This window comes from Anas platyrhynchos, chromosome 6 (assembly GCF_047663525.1).
Source record: "Anas platyrhynchos isolate ZD024472 breed Pekin duck chromosome 6, IASCAAS_PekinDuck_T2T, whole genome shotgun sequence".
Taxonomy (NCBI): Eukaryota; Metazoa; Chordata; class Aves; order Anseriformes; family Anatidae; genus Anas; species Anas platyrhynchos.
The window spans coordinates 39002346-39020431 of NC_092592.1; the positions used below are offsets into that span (position 1 = coordinate 39002346).

Consider the following 18086-nt stretch of genomic DNA (forward strand, 5'->3'; position numbering starts at 1 on the left):
GGTCGTGTGCTTTGTCCCCTGTCACTTTGGCAAAAGCCAGTGTCCCTGGGGCACGCTGCTGCTCATCCCATGCTGGCTTCAGGCTCCTCTGTCCAGACCTGCTGTACGGCCCTGGGGCTGGGGGAGAGATTTATTTTTAATTCTCTGATACTTCTATAATAAAAATCATTACCGCGTCGGCGATGCCGCGCTTGATTTAGAACATTGATTGTTAATTCTGGCAGCTCTCCCGCGAGCAGAGATTTTTAAATAGCGTGAGCCGGATGACTCTTTAGCAGAATTGCTCCTGGGGGACAGGAATTGGTTTTATTGACTGAGCTGCTTTGCCTGTGGCTAACAGCAAAGCCGTGCTGGCTCTTTTTTTTTTTTTTCTATAATTGTGAAGTTAACTAGCTTCTGCCGTGTTGTCAAGTAGATATTCCGACATCAAAAATTATTACGTCTGCCTGCTGTGAGGTTTGTGGTGTGTGCTATTAAATGTTTTCAGCTGCTGCTAATCATTAAGGTAACTGAGTTACTGGGTATCGTGGATCTTCCATGTTTTCAAAGGAAAAGCTGCTGCTTTTCAGCATTTCTGCAGTTGCTGAGCTTGGTGCAATTCTTGCACAAGTTGAAACTTTTCAAGTGAACCACAGAGCTAAAACAGATCTGGGGTTAATAGGAAACAGCTTCTGCAGCTTCTGAAGCAAGAACTCCTGACCAGATAATGTTGTATCTGGCTATTTTAATACCTGTTCGGTGTTTTGCTTGTGACCACTCTAGCAGAAGCATGCAGGTGACTCCTTTAGCCACTGCTGCTGCTCGGATGGGTGGGTATTAGAGCAGACGGTGTGGATGGGGCTGAGGGGTGGCCGTGGATTTCTGCTTGGGCAGAAAAAGAAGGCAAAGGGACCTGCTCTGCTCCTCAGAGGAGGGGCAGAGGTCTTGCTGGATGCTCTTTGCCTCCTTCCTCTCCAGCTGCCACGCTCCCAGCAGGGATTCCATGAGCTGCAGTGGGTTGCGGGTTCATGCTGGTGGCAGGCGTGGTGCTGGCTGTGCCCAGCAGTGTGCTCAGCACCACCCCGGAGCCATGCCCAGCCCCATCCCTGAGCCTTCCCAGGACCCAGCCAGACATCGCTCCTGGCCTCAACTGCTGGAGAGTGATGAATGGGTAAAATTACCCTGGTTTTAGATAAGATGGGAGCTTGATTTTTATTTTTTTTTCCTTTCAGGAGTGCATCAAGCTGACAGTGCAAGCTTTTTTTTTTTTTTTTTTTTAACCTAAGGGTAAACTGCCAGGATTTGTTCTCATTAGGAGAAGAAATGCGCTGAATGCAGCTCCATTCATTTCAAAGGCTGGCTGGGTGGCTAGAGCCAGACCAGCTCCTGTCTGATATCCTAAAAGCAAATCACGAGGTTGGTTTATATTGCATTTCCCACCACCCCACCCTACTCCCCCCTTCATCTGGTAGCAATGGGCTGCAAGGACATGCATGATCTCCCCTTACTGAACTCTGATGCAGGAAATAGATACCTAAACTGTTTGACTTCTTGCTTTTTCCTCCCAAGTATCTGTGTGCCACAGGCCAGCTCCACCTGCAGAGCTCTGTGTGCTCTGCTCTCTTCTCACAGGTGACTTTATTCCAGGGGGCTCATATTTTGTAACTTAATTTGGAGCAGGTGCTTTCAGATCCAGGCAGTTACCCAACAGCTGATATTTTTATGGCCTCTTTACAAACAGGAGCTCTCCTCCTCATACCTCAGCACCCTGCACAGCCCCCATTCAGCCCAGCATCTCGCTGCTGCCTTGCAGGGCTGTTGGTACATCTTTGGGGAAACAGAGAATTTTGTAGTGTCCACCTGCATCCATCACCTGCTGCCTCTTGCTGCTGTGCTTCCCTCGCTGGGTGAGCTCACCTGTGCTGTGACCTGCATGGTTTGTGCCTCCTTTGCAGCACCCAGAAATGGGAACATTTCCTAAAAGAATCACTCCTGTTTTTCCATTATTTTTTTTTCCATTTCAGACAGCCCCTCATTATGACAGAAGCACCGAAGCAATGGTGAGCCACTCCTCCTCAGAGCAGGAGCCTCCTCCCCTCCGACACTACTCTGCTACGGCTTCATTTCTCTCCATGCCAGTGCCTGATAGGAGCGTAATTGTGCTGCGTGATGGATGCTGGCGGAGCGCTACGGTGACAGATGCGTGCTGGAACTGTGTGAAAATTTTTGCAGCCAAAGCAAAACTGGCAAATGTTTGACTTCCCGCCAGTTTAGCTCCCGGGTGCAAAATATCCGAGGTTTTAGCTGAAATGTTTACAGCAGTGAGAGGCAGTTCTAGGCATGGTTCTTGTCAGCAACGGAGGGGAGATAAGGCAATAAGCTATGTTGACCCATCCCACTCCTCAAGTCTTCGAAACCCTCTTTTATACCCCCGCCACTCTGCCTCATCTTACTTTTAGTCAAATGCTTACAAAACAGGCACTCTGCTTTGATTCCTTTGAAAGAGCACAGCTGCAAAAAGTACAGGGCACTTTAATGCTGAAGCTTTATTTTTTGACATAAATAGTAAGAAGTCGCCTTGTATGTCTTCTCGTACTCTCCCCAGAGATGCTATATTTTTCTATGAATATCTCTTGCATCATAGGACAGACACCAAGCGTGACTGTGAAAATCCTATTGTAAAGGAGAAAAAAAAAAAGGTGCAATAAAAACTTGTTCTTGTAGCTACAGAGGTATGGAGCAAAGGAGCAGCAGGCGCTGACTGCTCTGCACTGTGCTCGTCTCCAGGAACATGTGTGCTGAGAGTGATTTCACCCGGCAGTGTGCTCCCTGTGTCCCTGCCCAGGGAAAGGTCACTCTCAGCTGCTAAATTTCCTTTGGCATAGTGGGATGGGAGTGCACCCCCTCTGCACAGCTCTGCTGTTGTGTGTGGTTGTGTAGGCATTATATATGATTTACACTGTAAATATGGAAAAAAAGTTGTCCCTAAATCACTAATAAAACTCATTATTTGGCATTTCCATGGGGGCAAAATGACAGCCTAACACAGCTTGTGGGAGAGCAGACAGCCCCACCCAACGCAGGTGCGGCTTTATGGGGTTTTATGGTTGTGTTATCAAATGTCTATAAATAGAGTTCAATCAGGTTCTGCTAAGGTTTCTATAGAAAAAGAACTTCGATACGGGGCTGCTGTGCTGTCTTGTTTAGGCTGCCAGTCCCCTCACTACTGCAGCACTGTGCCTCTCCAGCTGGGCTCTGAGCAAGCTGAGCTCAGCTGGGAATTGGTGCCACACTGCTGTGGGGTTTGGGGCGCAGTGACTGGTGGTGAAGAGGCTTGTCCAAGTGGAAAGGGGGCTGCAAGCCCACCCCTGTTTGCCAGGGAAGTGTTTTAAGGACCTGCAGGAGAAGGTCCCAGAGCAGAAAATGGGTAGCAGCAAGAATTGCAGGCTGGATGAAGCACTGATACTGCACGACCACTTCTCATCATCTCCAACAGTCCTGGTGTTCGCACTGCTTCTGCCCCCGAGGTGCAAGAGGGCAAATGCAATCCAGTCTCTTTGATCTTCGCCTTTGGACCCAAAGGGTGAAGCAGAGCTGCATTCCCAACGCACCAGTGTTGGTGCAATCAGTGCAGCTCTGTCCTGTGGCCAAGATCCTGAAAGCAGGAGGTGGGAACACCCGCTCCGTGCTGTGCAGCAGCAGGGCTGGCACAAATGTGGCTTTCAGACAGGCAGAGGCAGCACATGAAGAAGCGAGCTGCCCCCAAGTCCTCGTGCTGCAGCTCTCCAGGGCTGGCCGTGGCTGCAAAGGCTCCTCAGGCTTGCAGTGGCCAGCAGCTCTTTGTGCCGCCGCCCCTTCCCTTCTAGAGGTGCATTTGCAGCGATCCTTCCAGCAAAATTAAAAAATAAAAAAAATAAAAATCCCTGTGCAGTGCCTCAAGTCCCAGCCCAATGGCTGGCACTGGCATCAGGCACTTCTGGCATTTCTGTTTGGGGTGTCTAGGCAGCATGTTTGCTTATAACATCTAACATCGTAAGGTAGAATCAATCTGCTTTGGAGGTGCAACAGGCTATTCTGGTAATTGAGCTATACACATACCTTCAATTTGTACATAAATTATTGGCCATGATTGTCCACATTAAATACTTTTTTCTTTTATGCCTTCTTTTCAGTGATATCCTTAAAACAGAATGACGTCTTTGGATGCGTTTTCAATTGGTCTCTCCTGTTCTTTCTTCTTAGTATACCTTGCGCAGCTGTAGAAAATAATGATGACTATAGTAGCACAGCTAAAAAGAATGTGAAGCAGCAGGATCCAGTAGGAATAATCATAATTGTGTTTAGATCCGGTATGGTTCTGTTGAATAGAAGCGCATTTGGTGGCCAGCTCTACAGACAGGTTGTTGCCTTGCACGTTCACTGCAAAAAGTATCATGACTATGAGCGTGAAGAATCCTAGAAAATATAAATGTAAATGTTAGGGGTGGAAACATAATATTATTTGTGTTATAAATATTTGTATTAAGTGCCTATATAAATTGCTACTTGGAAAGATTCCACTTAAATTGGTTAGAATGCCAGGACTAGAACAAATGAGAGTAATATTTTCTGTTAATAAAATCTGAGGGCATTTAAAGAACTTTTGTACCATCTAGAAGAGTGGGTGCTTTGACACTGGAAACTATCTTCTGCTAAAATGAATGGATTCTTATTGACTATCTTTAGATAAGGCTGTGTAAAGTCCTTTTTTTTTTTTTTTCCATTGCATTTGGTGCTGATGCATATAATATATTCAGCCCTCGGGTGATTTGCAGGTTGGCTATTTGATATGAATGCAAATTCATGGAATATGTGGTATAACAACTGGATAAGACTCTGAGCAACCTGGTTTGAGTTCAGTGCTAGCACAGCTCTGAGCAAGAGCTTAAACTTGGAGACTTGGTTCTTTCCTACCCAAATTATTCAGCTACTGTGATGAGCCAAAATGAGATGTCTTGAATCTGCATCCATTTCCTACAGTTGCCTTAATATAGATGGTGCTTGGTTACTTTGATATATTTAGCCCAATAATGTTTTTTACTTATTTGCTTTCATAGTGCTAGCAGAGGTATAACCTCTGTACACTGGAGAAAATACTTCTGCTCCTTCCCTCTGGATGCACCACCCTACCCATGCTCCTGCTGACAGAGGTTCAGCAAGGAGGGCACCGGGATGTCAGGCCATCTGGTGCAGAGATTAAGATCCTTCAAGGTACGTATCAAATGATGCATGATTTCTCAAAAAAAAAAAAAAAAAAAAAAAAAATGCCCGTGGTAAGATACACTTCCAGGTCATTGCACTTGGAGGGCTGTACAAAGTAACCACAATCCTTGGTCAACTTTCTCACTAATATTTCGTTTGGCAAGCTCTTTCATTTCAGGTCAATTCTTGTGGATCCACGCTACATAATGGTAGCTGGGCTTTCCTCTGCAATGAGACACCAATCTGCTTGTCCCAAAAGTTGAGTAATGGTGTAATTTAGACTTTTGCACTTTTTTTTTTTAACTCTTTCAAGACATCCCCAGCTGTACTAGCATCTATATTTATATGCTTGCTGCGTTAGTCACAGCTGGGGTAGGGTGGCTTTCACACCTGTACTTGCTACAATTGGGGCTGTTCTAATCCCTGAATATGATTCCCTTTTCCCTGAGGTCAGATTCTGGCCAAGGCAGAGCACTGAGGGCTTTGGGGACCAGCACACAGCGTGCGGCCCTACTGCCAAGCTGTCTGCAGGCAAGGTAGGCACGCGGACCTGGAGCGTGCCTGAGGGACCTGTGCTGAAGGACCCCGTAATCAGATGTCTTAAAAGGAATTTCTCTCAGTGCTAGCCTAATATTAGAGGAAAGCATAATCCTCTCGAGACGAATCGAGTGTGAGAGCTGCAGTCATTACCGTAGCAAGATGAAGAGTGTAGCAAGGTGCATTAGGAGAAGCCAGATGCAAGCCTGCTGGTTGAATGAGAGCCTGCACCTCCAGGGAGCTGTTTGGCAGAGTTCACGGCTCTGACAGCTCAGCACCTCTACCATTTTTTCTGCTTAGGGAATGTTAAAACTTATTTTGATCTCTGCAAGTGTTTTTACAGAGGGAAATAAATTTTGCCGTGACTCAGCCCTGCTAACCACCTCCCCTTTTGATGTTAATGCTGGTTTAGATGTGTTTGATTCAACACATTTTTCAGAAGTGAAGCTATTATCCATCTCCCAGATTAGACCTTAGAGGCCTAATTTGGAATGCAGGTAACCCAGGAACAGTTACGCTATAAATACCATAAAGCAGGGGCACAGAGTCTTTAAGAGATTACAAATTGCATTGTAGTCATATACATGGACACAATTCTGTTCTGGTTTAACATTGTATTTGTCAGCTTACTCTGTTCTTGATGTGTATCATGTTTGCCATGATGTGACACCCCAACATGCGCAGTAGCATCACTTTGTGCATTTTGCTGCCAGTGAATCCAGCTTCCTGCTGGATTTTACCAGTGTGTAAAATATAGCTTTAAGATAACCTAGCAGATATGGTTAAAACCATTAAAAAAAAAAACAGCTGAACAGAACACATTTTCAAGTGTTTCTTTTTTTAATATATATTTCTTAACCTTGGCATCAATGAGGATATAGTATTAATCTGCAGAGCATGCAGAAAGTGTTCAGTACAGGACACGTTACTCACCACCTATGGCGTTCCAGGTGTAGACTCCAATGGGTCCCAGAAACGTCTGGTAGGGATTGCTCACAGCGTTAGTGAATGTAAACCCTGAGCTCAGAAGGGAGCTGAGTAAGCTGAGGACCAGAAGCACGATGATCGTGACGTTGATGCCTTTTCTGCTGCTGTTCACCAGTTCTGCAACTGAAAGAGAACGGCTCAGTGGTGGGTGCCCAGCCCCACCCAGGGGAGGGCAGATTCAGTGCCTGGGGTGTTTAAATGTGCCCAGCAAGCTTAGGGTTTACTGCTACATAGCTAGTTGTAATTAAAAGCTAATAAGCAGAGATGTGGCTGAGCTGCAGAGAGCCAGCTGTAACAGGAGCAGTAGGTTTGGCACAGTACACGAACCCAAATCTGCAGTGGGATGAAGGTACCTTCATCTGAAATAAGTGCATGTCTGCTAATCCTGCTGGCACACAAACTTCATGGGCAGTGGGCTGGGTAGCAAACTGCTCTTCCCTAACATTTCTGAGGATATCTCATCTTGACAAAGCTCGACAGAAATTTTATGGTAAGCCTGATGAGGAAACTAGCTGTTCCTGCCCATCATCCCTGAGGTGTCTGGTGACTTCTACAAATGCCTGATTTAAAACTTGGCTCTAACTGTAGATTATTTCCTTTTAATGCAGCAGCAGTCCCTTCAAGTGGAATAAATCTGACAAACAGAACAGCTTTTACAAGTCCAGTAAAGCTGTTAGCTTGGCAGGGTCAGATGTGTTTGTAGGACAAATGTGTCTGAGCGTGGCCGGATGAGGTATGGCTGGCCACTGAGCTGCTCTTCATACCCCGGCTGGATCTGTCTCTTGCCTTGTCCCACAGAAAAGAAATGGGTGGGGAGAATTCCTCCTTTATTTATTTAAAAAGGAGCATCTCCTGCTTTTTGTTATCCGTGGAGGACGGGTGCATCCTGGGCTCTGCTTCCCCAGGAGGGTGATGTGAAGCTGCTGCACCCCTCAGCATCGAGCATCCCGGCTCCTCTGCCTCATGTGCAGCTTGCTGCACTTTCTGTGTGCAGGCTGTTCCAGGGCAGTTTCTGTATTTGTATGCATGGCTGGCTGTAGGCACGCAGCACGTACAGTCCCTCCCTCCAGGACTGTCACCAGTTTTGTTGTTTTTGCCTAAATCCTCCTAGTTGTTTGATATGCTGCTGATAATAATGGACACAAATATGGGTGCAATATACTCAAAGTGTAATTGCAGTATAGCTGCGTTGAAATATATTATTTTCCTTTCAATTTAAAGATTGAAAAGGCATCCATAACATGCCTGTGGCTGCCTTAACCTATAACAAGTTTGACATCAGTGTTTTCATGCTCTATTCAAAAGGCATTGTGATAGGCAGCCATCTACAGGAAAACTTCCCTTCTATGCTGCTTTTAATACAAAGCCTTTACTGCAGTATTCATCTAGCATATAAATTGCAGAAATCATAGCAAAAACATAACAAGCGCACATAAAAAGAAAATAAACACCCAGAACAAAGCGAAGAGCTACTGGAAATAAATTAAAAGGAGAGCTGCTATCTCATTTACCGTTTTATTCTTGGAAGTTAATTTCTGTTTGAGCAAATGGCAGGTAAGGATGTGTTATGGAAATCAGATGCAAATTTAAGCAATTCTCCTAGAAGAATAGGAAAGAGGCATTCAGGGGACATCACTCAATTAAATGGAGGTGAGCACAACACCAGCTGCACCGCGTGCTTGTGCTGAAGCAGCCTCACTGCTGGGGTATTGCCTACCTCAAGGAATAGGGCTGGAGCTGAACCAGGCAGGTGTGGATAATTTCCCTCTGGCAGCCTCACTTAATTTTATCACTCAGAACATCTCCAGAGTTGACTGGCTACGTCTATGGCACCCCCTCATGGATCTCATTCATCCCTGACAATGAGCTGCAATTTAAGGGATATAATTTTGCCAGATCCCACTTGTTGCAGGCATGCCAGCAACAGCTCAGGACTTTTAAAGGTTTTAAATGTTGTTTTCATGGCGGCAGATTTTTTTTCTAAATAAAACAAACTAGAGGACTCTACAGTAGCTGATCTTCTTGAATCTGATCAATAATAACCCACAACTGGATAACCTCTGCATCAGTGTAAAATAGCCTAATTCCAAAATGAAAGCAGAGGTTTTTGCCTCCACCATCTCTTCTTATTTTTCTGTATATTTTCTTTTTTTTTCATCTGTAACTCTTGTGTGGCCAGATTCAGTTTCCCAAGTTTTTAGTGACTTGTTTGTGAATGGCTTAAAGACTTCAAGCCAGCCTTAATGCCCTTTTGAAGCAGTGTAGATTTAGCAGCTTTCACTGATCTCTGATCACTTATCACACAGAATGAATTGCTCATTTAAACACAAAAAAAAAGTTAAAATTAACTTTTTACTTTTTATGAGGTTACCTGGAAACTGATGGGAACTTTGTTGAATACTCTGGTTCCACCAATTTTCAAGTTTGTTTTTTTTTTTCTTTTTTTTGAATATAGAAAATGAATTGATTCTCCTCTGCTGTAGTGAATCTCTGAGACTTCCTTGGGTGTGGGTTGTTTCGCTGGTTGCTGATGCCCAGCTGACCCGACTTGATGGGCTCCCCGGGCGTGCCGTTCCCTGCACCTTGCTCACTGTTTTTATGTGTTTGACTTGGAAATGAGCACAGTTGTAAAAGCCCTTGTGCAACCTATTACGTGAATAGGTTGTTCCTTTCGGAGACAAATGACTAAAGAGGCTAATGAAGGCTCTAGGAATGACGTTACTTAATGTCTATGTTTGGCCAGATCATGCTGCTCGTCCCCAGGTCTGCCCTGGCCATGCCACTCAGACACTGTATACTTGTGGAATCTGTACTCCTTTTTTTTTTTTTTTTGTCTTTCATGTTTATGCTCAAAAATTTCTTTCCATTGTGTGGTTTTTGGAAAACAACGTTGTTGTTTCTGTAAAGGCTGTTGATAATCTGCTTTCATATGGTCTTTTACTGGAGCCAACCAGGACTATTGCTAACAAGTAGTCAATGTATCTTCTTTGAATTACTCTTCAGTATTTATTTTGTGACTTCCATTCATTCTCCTTGATTTACACCCAAATACGAAAGTGCCATCTGGAAAACACCCAGAGACCTCATCAGGGCATGCTTGCTGAATGCCAGATCATGCTGTGCTGTATAAGGGTGTTCATAATGCTTCCTGCTGCTGCTTGAGATGTCAGAGTGGAGAATTCATGACAATTTGTTTCTCCATAGTACAGGCAATCCATTTACTAAAGGACATCCTACTGTCTTAGGGTAACCTGGCTATTTCAGTTCATAAAATAGTATGTATGCATGCAGTTCTGTGAAGTATTTCTCCTGTTTCAAGAATGCTTGGAATCCTACTTCATACAAAATGTGGTAATTGTACCTAGCGTAGAGCCGAAGAATTAATTTTAAATGAGTTTATTTTATCTTGAAGATACACCTGACTGAACTGGGGAAGGATGAGGGCAAATCTTCATTTAGACTACGGATGAAGCATTTCTTTCAGCAGCTGTTGAAAACAGCCAGCAATTCCTGAAGCTCACTTGATTTGTTCATCTATAAATGGCTTATATGTGAGAATCATGATGACATTTCCTAAACGAAGAGCACAAAAAATTAAATCTGGAGAAAAAATCACCTCCAAAAAACAAATGAACATAGACCATGCAAAGAATTGAATTGTTTACTGATGCTTGTTATAACTGTGATTAAAATCTACAGGGTGCTAGTGCCCAGACCCTGGGATTTGCTGGTGTTAGTTCCTGTGCAAGGAAAGACAAGACACGTGCCCCAAATTCCTGCCAGACTGCATCCCCGCCCTGCCATCAGCTCTGCATGGGTGGACTCCTGTTTTCACATGGCACCCTATTAAAATCAGCAAGAGCCTGCCTGCATGGAGCAAAGTCTGGGGCTAGAGCCAACTGGCATGAGGAGATATAATCATCTATAAACTATTTTTATAAGTGTATATTTGATTTTCTAAAAATTACTCTGATTATTCCGATATGACTGTAAATACATTGGCTTGAATGACTTGTGATTTTACATTTGTTAGGCAGTGATCTCAATATTTTCTATACGCTTTGCTAGGAACACTGCTATACTCATTTTTTTCATTAAATTTGATCGCTACTATGTCAATTGGCTTGCACGGTATAGCTCTGTCACTGTGGTAATTTGGGTGCCTGTTTTACAGATACAATTTCTGTACTAAATGCAATGGGAAAGAGCTGGGAGATGGGAACCTTCCATAGGCTTAGATCTGCTTTGTTCTACCTGGGTGGTTTATTTGCTCGTAGTGATGGACTACAGCCTACTGAAAAAGAAAAAAAAAAAAATAAAAATCTTAAAGTAAATCTCATATTTCAAAACTATCTGATATACTCTTCCAAATTGTAGTTGGGTTTCTTTTGACTGCTTTTTTTCACTTTCAGAGGTGCGTATAGGCATTACAGCTTTGAACCCAAAGTGAAGCAAAGATACAGAAAATGGGTGCAAATCCTTGAACCTTGAAGCAGAGTGCAGGTTTATCTACCTTTGTGCTTTTGGAATATTTCTGTTAACATAGGCAGAGAGACTTGTGCATAAATGCATCTTGGCTGAACTTTGTGAAATCAGAATCAAGTCTGTGGTTTGTATTTGGTATGTATCACTGCTTGTTTCTCTTCTGCTTTTTCTCATGTTTTGTTCCACATACTAGGATTTTTATGCTTCTGTCATTACTTTCTCAAAGGTCACACTAGGTAAGCCCCCTTCTACTTTTCCCCTTATTTTTTACCTTTGTTTTATTCCTGTGTAGCATCTCCCCTCCCTAGTCCCTCAGTTGTTCTGTTCTCTTTGTATCTATTTAATCATTTAACCATTTTAATTTTTCTCCTTCTGGTAAGAATTTTACCACTGAGGATAAATACTAAGAACCATAGATGTACAAAAAAGCCGTGGTACATGTCAACAAAAGATAACATTTAATTTGAATCTGTGGTTGTTTTTTGTTTGTTTATTGTTTTTGTTTTGTTTTGCTGAAATGCTATTCTAATAGCCTGGATTCAAAATCTTATCCTGCATATTTTTGGAAAGTCGTGATGAGGAGGCGTCACCTGAAAACTATGCCTTGGGTGGGGAAAGAAAGGGCTTATAAAAGATGAGCTATGTTGTATTACATACTTCATAGACTATTATTAAAAAAAAAAAGATGAGCAAGCAAAAATTTTGAAAATATTAAATGCTTCAGTTTAATAAGAACACTTAAAACTGGAATGGGATGGTCTTGAAAGAAGAAATAAAAGGAATACTTTCCTTAAGTTTAGGTCAAACACAAGTAATAAACACCATATCTGTCTAAATTAGCTTTACACTTTTGGTTCTTCTCCCTTAAGCAGTTCCTCTCAGAACCTTCTTCTATTAAAATGATGCTAATTTGATCGTAGGTGGCAAAATGTTTTAAATCAAACAATTAATTTAACATAATGAAATTTAAAGGAAACCAAATGAGGTTTGTAATCCTTTAATGAAATGCTAATAGAGTGTTGCTTTCCTATTTTTCACTTAGAGTTTCTGAAAATTAAAATCTATTTCACACAGAGTTCCTACCCTGTATTTTTAACTTCTTCAGAGGCGTAGGTTAAGGTCACAGATAATCAGAAGGTGCTATCAGCAAGAGTGTTTCAGCATTTATCTACTATTTTGGGGTCTGATTTTACACCACTTAAATCCCTGAGCTGGTCTGTAGATATTCCTGCGTTCCCTCAATGTTTTACAACCCCAAACGGGTGCAGAAAGGCCGGGTTGCTCCTATGGGTGCCCCCGTGCAGCCTGCCCATTGCCCTCCATCGCCAGGCATCGCACCACTTACCTTGGAAACTACCGCCTGAAAACTGAACTCCAGCATCGATTTTCGAGGCACAGGTGCCACTGAAAAGTCCGTAGATGATGGTTACCGAAGTGCTGCTGTTTGATTGGGAAAAGTAGATTGTGCTGCTGATCCATCTCTGGGTTCCGAGAACGACACAAATGATCACGAAAGATAAAACGCTGGTTAAAAAAGCAGCTCCAAACATGAGTTTCTTTTCTCTGGTCGGCATTTTGGCAGACAGAAATTTTCCACGGGTTCAGGGGATTTTCTTCCTTTCAGCCCTGCTTGGCGTGAGGTGGTTTTCTCCTTTCACTCCCTGGAATCTGCTCTGCGTGCTAGCTGAACGCTATCCTGGTAAACTTTAAGCAAACGGCAGCAGTAATAAAAATGTAAAATAATTGAACTTTGGTCTGGAGGAAAGGCGTTGCCATGGCTGCAATCAAACTCCCCTGACAAAGGCCGGGAGGGATCTGCCACCAGGGCTGCCATCAGTCGTGACGTACTGGGCTTACTGATGTGGCTTTGCCCCGTGAGAGGCACCAAGGGTGGCTGAGCTGCTCAAATCCCTGATCTCCAGAGCTTTGCTAGAGCCCAGAGAGAGCAGGTCCATGTCTCCCAGGTCACCTGCTGTTTTCTAGAAGATTTTCATTCCCCAACAATATTTCCCTGTTGTTCTTGCCTTTTCTCATGAAAGGCTCATACCTAGTTGAGAAGCAATTTTTGCTAGCTCTATATCTAGACCACTTTGAAAGTGAGGGATAGATTCTGATTTGTTATGGTGAGGATTGATAAATGTTCCTTCTCTGTCCAGGTCCCCTTCCTGCTTAACAGCTCTCTTCTGAGGCCTCTTAAATACTTGATGCTCTTTGCAAAAAGTCTGGGTTGCTCCAGGCTCCTTGAGGGTAAGGAGTTTCTCTGTAGTATCAACAAGTTATTTTCTAAGGAAAAGCTTTAATCCCTAATTAAATTCCATGTGTTTCCCCACAATAAGTGTTCCCTTTTCCTTGCTTTGGCTTTGTTTTGTTTTTGTTTGTTTGGACTCTGCTAAGTTCCAGTTAATTTCTCTAAGCATCAGTTGCTTTAAATGTGTAATGATCTTTGATTGCACTCTACCAATGGGGCTTTCAGCCTTCAGCTCTTGTTCAGCTCAGACATGAAATATGCATTATTTGCTAGTGAGCCTAAGTGCTCTACAGGGAGGAAACAAATACCTTAAATAGGGACTCATTTCAGTGTGGTAGTGGGTAGGTAAAGGAAGAAATACTGAGGGAAATCTGCCCTGGGCTACAGAGCAAGAAGGGTATTTCTGCCCAAATTGACTTAAAAGAGAAAAAAAAAAAAAAAAAAGACAAGACACCAATATCACGATTTCAACCAGAATTTTTTTTTTTTTTTTTTATTAATAAGATTGAAGCTGAATTTCTAGAATTTTAAGTAAGCTGGCTATTCAGTTTCCTGTTTTGTTTGTTTGAAGTGTGAAACCTGATTTAGTATCTCTTGTCAGGATAAAGTAAAAATATTCTATTAGCTCTTATTTTTTTAAATTATAACATCATTATTATTTGCTGTCTTGAAGCCATGCTTCTGAATCACCTTGATTTTCATAGAATCATAGAATCTAACCTTTGCAAAGCAGTCTCTTTCAACAGTGCTGCTAAACTAGCCTCTTGAGATGTATTCCTGAAGCTCGCCTGTTTTGTATGGTAAAGATTAGGAGAGATTAAAGTTTCATGAATTTGAAAAGGCAAAGAACTTCTCAGGAGGAGAAAATGGCTGTTTGGGAATCCAGTAATGCTGTAATTGTTTTAGTGTTAGGATTTTTTGTTTCAAAGCTTTAAAGCAGTAATCAGATTTGAAATCAGTGCATTTTATTTCTGAGATGTATAACTGGGCTTTCATACAATATGGCCTTGTGTGTATATACCTCATTAGATAGGACTTAAATCATACTTCTGATGTCATCACTTTTCTGAATTTATTTTTATTTTGTTTATAAATCATGTATGTACCTCATATATAGTCAGATTTTGCATATGTACATAGATGATGTCACTCAGTATATGATTTACGCACTGAAGACCAAAGGGAAGCATTTCAGCCCTCCTAAGCAAATAAGAAACAAAAGACCCGTCTCCATTTTCCTTCCAGACCTCTGGTTAAATTTTAACCTCAGAAATACGGGTAGACTTCATCAGACTGGTCACTGGGTTTGTTATCCCAGCCATTCTCCTTGCTGTGTGGTTCTGTGCCCAGGGAGGTGCTGCTGGTCCTCTCCCAGGAAACTTCTGTTAAAAAGGAGAAGTTCCTGTACTGATTCATCTGTGCCACTTGCCCCTCTATGAAATGCATTTAAAAGATACAAATTTAACTAGAAATCTTTGTCATGGTACTAAATTTGAGGGAAGACATTTGAAACTGCTGCTCAGTGGTCTTCCTTTGGCACATACTCAGCTCACTTGGATTTGCTTTTGTGCCTTTAAAAATGCTAAATAAGAGACTAAGAGCTGCAGGGGATGATCTGTACTTTCTCTCCACGTAATGTTAATGATCTTTACTTTCCAGTGGCTATGCTCAAATTTTTGTGGCTCAAGTTGTTGAAAATCTCCTGAGGCTGGGGGAATCGCCCTGCAAATAAGCTCATAATTTTCCCTTTCCTTTCTTGTTACCTTGTAGTTAATCTATCCTTTTATGATGGTACAATTGCTTGTATCTTTTCTCCTCACAGCTACCTAAAAAGCAATGTATAATGTGTATTCTGCACATTGCTTATGCGTTTCACAACCCCTCCAGAGTGAAACCATCGCTAGCCAACGTGGTGCTGCCTGCTCCTGCTAAATCTGAAGGATTACATTAATGGGTCCAGGGGCTCGCCAGAGCAGTGGCCGAGTCCTCGCAGCAGGCTAGCTCCGTGCAAGGAGCTTTCTCCTCCAGTGGCAGCATTTTTGTGCCTTCCTCCAGATCAGGCACTCACATGGAAATTGTAGTTTGACATGACACGCCTCATCACTTCAGAGAAAAGAGAAGAGATTGGTTTCCTCCAGCTGGGATGAAATGTTTCCCCACCAGCAGCTTACCAGCTCTGCTGCAGCCAGTGAGGACGCCGTCCTGCACAGCAGTCGACCAGAGAAGTCAGGGCAATTCACTGTCACAGACAGCAGATAGATTTGGGATAAAATTGCATAGAGCCCTGCATCTTTAAAGGTGGAATATATATTTATCTTACAATTATGTACAAGTTAGCTTGCTCCAGGCATCCAGATCTGCTATAAAAAATATAAAATGAAAGCTTTTACTTATAAACTGAGTGTTCAAGCCTGGTGCTGATCCAGGCAGGGAATACCCCGTGCCCCTGCTAACCAAGGCTACGTGAATGGTCTCTGGCCAGGCTACACAGCCTCCTTTAGCTAACCCAAAGACATTTTCCTGTGGTGGCTTATGACATTTCATAGGTTATTTCTTTTCCTATGTTGCAAATGCTTTCTCTGGGCGGAGGACCCCCCGGCTGCAGCAGCCCCAGCAGAGCTGCTCGCAGGTCAGTGCGCTCATCCGTGCCCAGCACAGCTGGGGAAAAGTCACGGTGAAGCCACTGCAGGTCAGTTTCTGTTCTATTGCAACCTCAGCATTTAGTGACTGTTGCTGGCAGTTTATAAAATTCCATATTTGGTTAAAACCTTCTGTTTAGAAAAATGTTATAAGGCAAGTGAATCTAGCATTGTGTCTGGCTGGCAGGTGCGTTGGTATTTGCAGTTTTCCCCAGACTCCACCTTTGAGGTGCCCTCTGGCAGATCACACAAAGCTTTTATGTTCTTTTTAGTTTCCTTTTTTTCCACATCTAATTGCAGAGGAGCACAGTAGCTAAGATGGCAAGTCCTTGGGCTGCTCTTGGCTCCAAAAGGGGGTCGATAATGCTCCACGTGTGCACAGCATTGCAGGATCAGGCCAGGCATTATTAATTGTTTCTGCCTCTTCTAAGCTGGACAAAAGGTAATTGAAACAACTTGCTATAAATGTAATAGAGAATACTAAGAAAGAGATTGATTTTTTTTTTTTCTTTTTTTTTTTTTTTTTTTTCCTGGTAGCTTTGCAGCCAGCTTTCTGAGAGGTGGTGGAAATAGGAATCTGCTTATGCCTCTTGGACTGGGTGAGGGAAATCGGATAAGGCTTCGTGAACTTTATTGTAGCTGGAGATGCTGGAGATGAAAATTTGAAGCTCAACTGAACTGCAAAATTATTGCAACAACTGTTTGGGAAACTTGGATGTGATACTTTTTCTGTGTGTCTGTTCCCAGTGCCGCTGTGCAGTGGATTTGTACTGTTACATCCTCCGACTTCTTTCTTCTATTGCTCTGATCTTTTTTACAGCACTGTTGAAAGAAAAACAAACACGTTTCAAATGCCGCTTGGAATTCTTCCCAGAAAATGACTAAATCTTCTCAACTGAGAACTCCATCACTAGATAGTTATTGATTCCTGAGCTCTGACGTTGAAGGGTATTGGTAAGCCCTGGAGTGACAGCTGGAATATTACGCTGCCTCCGGCCCCTCCAGAGCAGCATCCTTTCATCTGAGCAGCTATCGGAAGCAGCGACTGTTGGTTTCTGTGTTGATAGAAAGAAAAAAAAAAAAGGCAGAAGATCCCACAGCCACCACATTGGTATCAGTGGAAATGCGATGAGCAAAATCCATTTTTAAAATGATCGCCTCCTGTACGAGCATCCTTCAGTTTCACCATCTGAGCGAGCTGGCTGGTGTTTGTTCTGGTATCCTCAGGCACAATCTGTGCTACTCCCAAACAGCATTATAATGCAACTGTGTTTTGTGCTCAGGCATCCGAGGAGCTCATGGCTGAATGTGCTTCATCCTGGGAGAGAAGAAGTCATGTTCAGCTTTGTCTTTTGAGCTCCTTGCCCAACTGGGACTTGTGTGTGTGGTTGCTTGGGCATGTGGCTGTACCAGCTTCTTAAAGTTCTTAGCTGTTTGGAAAGGATAGTGTAGTCTACTCTGGTAAAGTAAGAAGTTAAAAAAAATAAATAAATAAAAATCAACCTTTGAAAACATAGAGATGTTTCCCATTTATTTTTCTTTATACCCAAATGCTAGTGACTTCAGCTACCAAAACAGCTGAGTGCCATTAAAGCATTGAAGACATCCGAGGGTATCGCTTCCATGGCCCAAAGATGACTGGACTTTAAAATAAATAAATAAATAAAACATAAAAATCTTAGGCATCAAAAAGCTGCTGTTATTCATGACTGAATGCTGCAAGTTGAGTGGCCCAGTATTGTTTATTGAAGGTGAGAAAAAAAACACTCTCTGGTCTTGCATGAAACAGAAAATACCACTGTTGCAATTTTTTTTTTTTTTCAATTTAATAAAACGTGGCTTTGATCTGCTTCAAGGTTTGTAATGTTTAGAACAAATCCTGGAGGTGGAAACAGAGAGAAGAGCTGGCAGAGCAGGCTTTAATTTATTGCAAATTCTGTAACAATTATAAAGATATGTAGCCCTGAATA

At 42.7% G+C, this 18086-nt stretch overlaps 1 protein-coding gene and 1 long non-coding RNA gene across 4 annotated transcripts in view; one reads left to right on the plus strand and one right to left on the minus strand.

Moving 5' to 3' along the window:
• LOC106017929 (uncharacterized) overlaps window positions 1–11275 on the plus strand; it is a 33422-nt gene extending 22147 nt beyond the window's left edge. For all 3 annotated transcript variants that reach the window (XR_011810182.1, XR_011810181.1, XR_002403406.4), the window contains 2 exons: window positions 5076–5229; window positions 10157–11275. This is a non-coding gene — a long non-coding RNA (uncharacterized lncRNA). The remainder of the gene's footprint in view (window positions 1–5075; window positions 5230–10156) is intronic.
• On the minus strand, window positions 4058–12803 carry CLRN3 (clarin 3). Its single transcript, XM_038181565.2, has 3 exons — window positions 12575–12803; window positions 6691–6867; window positions 4058–4434 (listed from the first exon to the last, which is right to left on the minus strand). Exons 1-3 carry the CDS (start codon window positions 12801–12803, stop codon window positions 4160–4162), a joined length of 681 nt encoding a protein of 226 aa, XP_038037493.1. The 3' UTR covers window positions 4058–4159.
• Window positions 12804–18086: the final 5283 nt, after the last annotated feature.